At 33.7% G+C, this 7,941-nt stretch overlaps 1 protein-coding gene across 1 annotated transcript; it reads left to right on the plus strand.

Moving 5' to 3' along the window:
* The first annotated feature begins 1,354 nt into the window (after positions 1 to 1,354).
* On the plus strand, positions 1,355 to 7,524 carry LOC133781781 (beta-galactosidase 3-like). Its single transcript, XM_062220861.1, has 19 exons — positions 1,355 to 1,752; positions 1,856 to 1,951; positions 2,069 to 2,181; positions 2,291 to 2,357; positions 2,563 to 2,655; positions 2,861 to 3,004; positions 3,243 to 3,331; positions 3,426 to 3,531; positions 3,702 to 3,789; positions 3,870 to 3,988; positions 4,370 to 4,534; positions 4,681 to 4,859; positions 4,951 to 5,060; positions 5,205 to 5,314; positions 5,612 to 5,722; positions 5,820 to 5,933; positions 6,177 to 6,379; positions 6,492 to 6,810; positions 6,974 to 7,524. The coding sequence occupies exons 1-19, from the start codon at positions 1,585 to 1,587 to the stop codon at positions 7,100 to 7,102; spliced, it is 2,523 nt and encodes an 840-aa protein (XP_062076845.1). The 5' UTR covers positions 1,355 to 1,584; the 3' UTR covers positions 7,103 to 7,524.
* Positions 7,525 to 7,941: the final 417 nt, after the last annotated feature.

The raw sequence follows: 7,941 nt of genomic DNA on the forward strand, positions 1-7,941 counted from the left end.
TGTTTATGATATGTTTTTAATAGTATTTAATAGATGCACAAGTTTTTAAAAGTAAAAAAAAATGTAAAGCCCCACATTGTTTAGAAAGTAAACATTTCTTTTTCTCACTTCTATAAAATGATTCAAAATACTTAAACTTACAACAACAAAGACAATAAGCTTCTTGTAGACTTTTATGGTCTTAAAAGTAAAGCTAAAATTATTATTATTTAAATACAATTATTTAGTTAATTATTTTATAATAAAAAAGTTTTAAATTTTAATAATTTGGTTATATGGTTAAAACCAAACCAAACCGCACCAAACCGTTTATTTATGGTTTGGTTTGGTTTGGTTTTTTAATTTTAATGGTTTGGTTTGGTTTTTCATTTTGAAAAAACCGCATGAACGGTTTGGTTTAAAAATTCTTCTAAACCGCACCAAACCAAACCGTGTACACCCCTAACAGCTATCACAGAATTTGTTATGGAGCTGATGCTTTCCAACAGAATTGGAGCAAGGAAATTAACCACCAACAAGACCCCTGTGAATTCATCTCGTGACAATGTATTTTACGTAAATATTGTTTTATTTTAGATATATGTATTTTTAAAAATGTAGTTTAAAAATAACATATTTATAAATAAAAAAATGTAAAGAATTATTAATTAAAGCTTAAATATCTAACTTTAAAAAAATAAAAAATAAAAAGGTAAAAAATTTCAAATTCCAAACCACAATATCTTAACAATTAAAAATATCAATATATGTACACATAATATTAATTTAATCAAATATTTATTTAAAAAGCTATTAAAACGTAAAAAAAATTAAATTCAAAACCAAAATATCTTAACAATTAAAAATATCAATATATATACACACATAATATTAAGTTGATTAAAAATTTATTTAACATCATAATTTGAGTCTCCATTACTCAATTAATAATCAATAATTCAAATATCTAGATATTCAATCTATATATAATATACATGAATACGAATATATATATGGTGAAGATTATTGCATGGCATGCAGCCAACGACCATGAAAAAAACAAAAGACCTCGTCCATGCCATAACATGATAAACAGCAGAAAAATACATATACATGAATGGTCCAGTCCACATCATGAGCTCTCTTACAAATGTAGCCCATTATACATATAGAGCTGTATTTCATTATTGATTTTTAATGTCAAAAAAGAAAAAGTTTTCTTGGGTGGTGACATTGATGAGAGAGAGGTGACCCCCATTTTCTTTTTTCTTTTTTTTTTTTGATGATTGTTTTATGGTCATTGCCCATCTATATAAATATAAATATATATATATATATAGTTTTGTCTTCATTATTGTGCATGACAGCATAAGGGGTTATTCACAAGGCAATTGTGAGTTGTGCATTGAGTGAGAGAGTGTGTAAGGTGACATGGTTCAAGACAAACGGTTTCTGCTTGTGAGTTGTGAGTGGTGACCATCTATTCCTTTCTTCTTCTTCTTCTTCTTCTTCTTCTTCTTCTCACATTGCTGGTTTTTGGCTCACTAAAACACTCTCTCTCTCTTATCTCTCCTTTTCTAGAGAGAGAGAAAGAGAAAAAGAAAAATGGAAGCTAAGTCAGCTTATACCTGGTTTCTGCTCTGTTTGGCATTGTTTCTAAGCCTTGGACTGACACAGAGCAATGTTAGCTATGATAGGAAGGCTCTTATCATTAATGGGCAGAGGAAAATTCTATTTTCTGGCTCCATACACTACCCCAGAAGTACTCCTCAGGTAATTTCTCCCTTCTTTTTTTTTTTTGGGTATTCAATCTTTACCATTTTTTCTTGATACCCATTTGGTGATTATCAATATGTATAAAAATTTCAAAATGCAGATGTGGGGAGGTCTTGTACAGAAAGCTAAAGAAGGTGGCTTGGATGTTATAGACACTTATGTGTTTTGGAATCTTCATGAGCCTTCTCCTGGCAATGTGTGTAATCTTCTTTATCATAGTCTTTTTTTGCTTTTTTTTTCTCATAAAGTAACAATTAATATTTTGTAAGTTTTGAAGTTAATTTTTCTTGTCGTCACATGGGTTTCATTGTAGTACAACTTTGAGGGAACAAATGACTTGGTTGGGTTCATCAAGACAGTCCACAGAGCAGGGCTCTATGTTCATCTTCGTATTGGGCCTTATATTTGTTCAGAATGGAACTTTGGGTAAGAGCATTTATTATTAATATTATTTGCAGAGTTTTAATTTTATTTGGTTCATACTCTTGAAACCCATTTTTAGAGGATTTTAATTTTTATCTATAAACATTTTTAGGGGGTTTCCTGTTTGGCTGAAGTATGTTCCAGGCATTAGCTTCAGGACAGATAATGAGCCTTTCAAGGTTTGTCTATCTCTGTTATTTTTGTTTGTTTTGGTGGTAAGAGATGAAATAAAAAACAAGGAAAGACAAGGAAATAAAATGGGACCATTTTTATTTTATTTCAGTGTTTACATAAAATGTTGAGAAAATTTATTTTAACCTTTTTCACAAAAGATAAAAATAAAAACATTTAATTTAACTATTTTCCCTCATTTTCATTTTACAGTCAGCCATGCAGAAATTTACCCAGAAAATTGTCCAAATGATGAAGGATGAGAAGTTGTTCCAGTCTCAAGGGGGTCCCATAATCCTTTCTCAGGTATATCTTCTTACCTTATCAATTTTAACGGTTCTGTGATACCTTTTTTTTTTCTTTTTTTCTTTTACTTTTGTTTTATAACAAGCTATGAATGCCTTACTTCTTTATTAAGCATGTGTTGACAAAATAAGAAACACATTAGTTTTAATTAATAACCATGTGTTTTTCTTATGTTGCTTTATTAATCAACTGAACTTTTATACAGATTGAGAATGAATATGAACCAGAAAGTAAGGAGTTTGGAGCTCCAGGCTATGCATACATGACTTGGGCTGCAAAGATGGCAGTTGAAATGGGTACTGGAGTGCCATGGGTGATGTGCAAGGAAAATGATGCTCCTGACCCAGTGGTAACTTAAAATCCACTCTCATTAATTGGGCACCGGCAATTATGAAGCTTAGTTAATCTTGTGAAAGTATTTATAACTGACAACTAAAGTAGTCATATGATATTCAATGCTAAAGAATATTGTTTAGTTAGGGAAATGGAAGATGGTGGTTGGTGAATTTCAATATCATTTAAATTTCCTTTATCAAACTAACTAACCAATTTGACTGCATTTTCTTGTATTGGAATCTTGTGGACAGATAAATACTTGCAATGGTTTTTACTGTGACTATTTCAGTCCAAACAAGCCTTACAAACCCAATCTTTGGACTGAGGCTTGGACAGGCTGGTATTTTTTCACCCTCCACCACATTAAACCATGCTGCACTACAGGACACAAATATATGTTTGTTTTAACTATGCTATTGTTTTTACTGGTAAAGGTTTACAGAATTTGGTGGCCCAATTTACAGACGGCCTGTCCAAGATTTGGCATTTGCGGTTGCTAGGTACATTCAAAAGGGAGGCTCCTTTGTGAATTATTACATGGTTAGTTAATCAGCTTTCTGTTCTTTTACTACACTGCATTCATGGAACATGTCACTTTTTAATGTTACACACCAACTTTATAAGTTCTTGGAATGCATTACTTCTTATGGTTGAAGAGAATAAATCAATATGTAAGAGAGATTAACTTGCCATGCTTATAATTACTTCAGTACCACGGTGGAACCAATTTCGGAAGAACTGCTGGAGGCCCTTTTATTACTACCAGCTATGATTATGATGCTCCTATTGATGAATATGGTGAGGCATGAGTCCATATCTAATCTCTATTTTGATCAGTTTTTAAGTCTAACATCTGGCTTCTTCATAATTATTAATAGGCTTGATAAGGCAGCCGAAGTATGGCCACTTAAAGGAACTTCACAATGCTGTTAAACTATGCGAAAAAGCTCTGCTCAATGCTGATCCTGCCGTCAAGTCCTTAGGGAACTATGAACAGGTTTGCAGCTTCTTCTAGGACATATTAAGAGAGAAAATAAAGTAAAAAAAGTTCTTATAGTTTCTAGAGCCGAAACTGAAACATTATGGGAAAATATATTAGCAGCAGCTTAAGCATCAACATCATTCATGAAATAAGTATCTGTATAAAAACAAATAAGTGACATTTGGAATCTTTTGATGTCGAAAGAAATCTACAGTCAACTTGTATCTTTCCTCATCAGTCAAATTCTTCAACTAGGTCTCAACAATCTATAGATTATCATATTGTTTGATGAGGTTTCTTAGAGATCATATTTACCAAGGAAACAATATTTGTGTTCTGGTTATATAGAACTCCTTGCTTTTCTAAAGCAAAGCAACTCTATGCTGCGACTTTCAGGCAACGGTATTCTCTTCCAAGTCAGGAGGCTGTGCAGCTTTTCTCTCAAACTATAATCTGAAGTCAGCAGCAAGGGTGACCTTCAACAACAAGCTATATAAGCTCCCACCTTGGTCCATCAGTATTCTTCCAGATTGTGAAACTGATGTGTTCAACACTGCCAAAGTAAGTGATGTGGATATAGTAATTTTGGAGGCTACATATAATCATTGCATAGCTTATACATTAACTTCACAGCTGTCTTTGTTTCTTTGTTATTGACTCTAATATACTAATAGAAACAATATCGGTTATCTGTCACTCCATGACAGGTGAGAGTACAAATGTCTCGAACGGAAATGTCGCCCTTAAAAGGTGTGTTGTACTCATGGGAGACATTTAATGAAGACATATCTTCGGTGGATGAAGATACAAAAATCACAGTAGTTGGTCTCTTAGAGCAGTTAAATGTCACTAGAGACTCCACTGATTACTTGTGGTACACAACAAGGTGAGATAAAATATCTGTTTTCTTTCATAATGCAAGTGGATTTTGAGAATATGAAACCTGGTATGAACATTCACTTTCATAATGTGTACAGTGTTGACATAAAATCATCTGAATCATTTCTACGGAATGGCAAAAGTCCAACTCTCAATGTGCAGTCATCAGGAGATGCTATGCATGTCTTTGTCAATGGACATCTTCAAGGTAAAATCTTTGAAATAGTGTTTACTTGGAACAATTCTACCACTCAATTATGATATGATTTGAAAGGGAAATAGGGTTGTCTGAAAGGAAAAAAAAAGGGACAGTTCCTAAATGTGAAAAGTTGGTTATATGCTATATTTACAGGATCTGCTCATGGGACAAGGGTAAACAAGAGATTCACATTTACAGGAAATGTCAATCTTCGTTCTGGATTTAATAAAATCTCACTGCTCAGTGTAGCTGTTGGATTGCCGGTTAGTTATTTGCTCAAAATTTTCTTACAACAAATTTAGTACTTATGACACTACTTGTAAAGATAGTGCCAATATCTTATCACAAGATCCTGGATGGAGGTTTTTCTATTTTTCAACAATTTTTTTACAAAAATATATCTATGTGCTTTGAAATTTCGATTCCTGGTACTCCCAAAACCACAATTCTTGCATTGATATTTTATTGTTATATAGTGTCTCATTTGTTCAATGTCTACTTTTGTTTGGGAAGTGGTCATACCTTATTTCTTGTAATTTTTTCCTGCTTGTTGTTTATAGAACAATGGTCCACACTTCGAGACACGGCACACAGGAATCCTAGGTCCAGTTGTCCTTCAGGGACTTGACCAAGGGAAGATGGATTTATCATGGCAGAGATGGTCATACAAGGTCTATGATAATTCACTTCACTTTTCAGTGTATTTGGATGATTTAGTTCATGACTCAGAACAACTTAAGTCTCATCAATGGGCATTTCTGTATGCAGGTTGGGCTAAAAGGAGAAGCCATGAATCTAGGCTCTCCTGATTCGACCTCTTCTGTTGATTGGATGAGCGGATCCTTAGTGGCACAGAAGCAACAACCAATGACATGGTATAAGGTATTGGAACACTTTATCTTGAACCTCAAATAAATCTTGAAATAAATGGTTTCTATGTCTGCTGAATTTGATCTTTGATAGAGAGTAGAGAGAAATTTCCATAGAATTAGTTGAGCATGAGTCATTATGTACATTTGATTGAAACATGAGCATTTGAAAAACTTGGCTACAAATAATTGGTTTGTCAATCTCAAAGTGACTTCAAAACAATGATGATATTAACATCTTTACCTGAATCCGCAGGCTTATTTTAATGCACCCGAAGGAGACGACCCTTTGGCTCTGGACATGTCGAGCATGCAGAAGGGTCAAATATGGATTAATGGGCAGAGTATTGGAAGATATTGGACTATAAATGCTAATGGTAATTGTAATGAATGCAGTTATGCTGGTACATACCGGCCTCCAAAGTGCCAAGTTGGTTGTAACCAACCAACTCAAAAATGGTAAATAAATACTTCTTAGAGAATTCATTACTATACAAATCTGAAAGCATACTTGTACTATGCTTTGTTTCATGTAATTCTGAAAGTATTTCTTTCTTATATGTGAATTCAGGTACCATGTTCCTCGATCTTGGTTGAAGCCGTCTAAAAATCTGGTGATTGTCTTCGAGGAAATTGGTGGGGATGCATCGAAAATAGCTCTTGTGAAAAGATCAGTAACAACTGTTTGTGCCAAGGTTTCTGATAAATGGCACACCACAAGCAATGGTGAACAAGAAGAGCTATCAGAGCCTAATATCAACCTACATTGTACTGCTGGATATTCCATTTCCGCCATTAATTTTGCAAGCTTTGGAACTCCAACTGGAAGCTGTGGGAGCTTCCAGCATGGAGCCTGTCATGCCCCAAGCTCTCTTGATGTCTTAGAGAAGGTAAGTCAGAAACTATCTTCTTCTAAAATTCTACAGTTTATGTTCACTAATCTTTGATTTTCAGCTCCAAATAGTTCTAAATCTGTGATCAAGATAACTATCTGTTCCTTAAATCATATGCATTTTGGATCCTAATGTTTTGTTTGTTATATTTTATTTTCAGAAATGCATTGGCCAGCAGGAATGCTCGGTGGCCGCATCAAGCTCCAACTTTGGTGCAGACCCTTGTCCAAATACACCAAAGAGATTATCTGTAGAAGCTGTATGTTCTCCTAATGAAACCAAATCATGAGTATGATGAGGAAGAAGCCAAGAAAGTTAATTCCAAAAAGTTGGAATTAACAACATATCAAGGCATTAGATAAGATGTGCAATTATAATTTATTGTCTTTGGAAATGTAAGATAGGGGCCTGCCTGCCTACTTGTAGTTGCTTAAATTGTAAGCTGTTGGAAATGAGGATAAATTTCCCAGTTCAAAAACCTCAGATGAATCTCGGTAAACCAGAGATAAATTTAAGAACATAAATCAGTAAGACTAATTATCAAACAATTAGAAAACGAAAATATGAAAGCATAAATCAACACAAGTGTATATACTGGTTTAGAACAAGATCAATGTGATCTTGAACCTAATTCAGTTTTAGGAACCACTATCTTTTCTTTATTCAATCAACGAAATGAGTGCAAGACTTCAATGGAGCTTCTTGAAACAATCTTGAATCAAACTCTTTAAATACTTAATTTTTCATCTCAATCCTTGAGCAAGCACTTTCCCAAAAGTTGTGCTTCTCAATACAGTTTTCCAAACCCAGCTCTCACAACCTTTTTCACAAGTGGAGTCAATGTGTCTTTTTATAGATAGACCAAGAACTGAAATAATACTTAAGTTAATGAGGTTGTTATGATAATTGAGAACCAAACAACTCATTATCAGAATTAGTTGGGATTTGGAGAAACTACTCCCACACAAGCTAAGAGTTTTGGTTTGCTTAATGGTTTTAACACTTTCTTGTTACCCAAGAAAGCTACCAAAAAAAAAGAAGGAAAATTGAATGTGGAAAAATTCCATGTTGAACTCATTGAGAAGAATCACAGTGCAAATTGCAGCCTATTTGAGCTTTCATGATGTT

This window comes from Humulus lupulus, chromosome 6, assembly GCF_963169125.1.
Source record: "Humulus lupulus chromosome 6, drHumLupu1.1, whole genome shotgun sequence".
Lineage (NCBI taxonomy): Eukaryota > Viridiplantae > Streptophyta > Magnoliopsida > Rosales > Cannabaceae > Humulus > Humulus lupulus.

Excerpts from the sequence above, each read along its gene's own strand:
- LOC133781781 (XM_062220861.1), top strand. The coding sequence starts at position 1,585 with ATGGAAGCTAAGTCAGCTTATACCTGGTTTCTGCTCTGTTTGGCATTG. Across the intron at positions 2,182-2,290 it reads TGTTCAGAATGGAACTTTGG|GGGGTTTCCTGTTTGGCTGA; the intron begins GTAAGAGCATTT and ends AAACATTTTTAG. Across the intron at positions 5,723-5,819 it reads GGCAGAGATGGTCATACAAG|GTTGGGCTAAAAGGAGAAGC; the intron begins GTCTATGATAAT and ends TTCTGTATGCAG.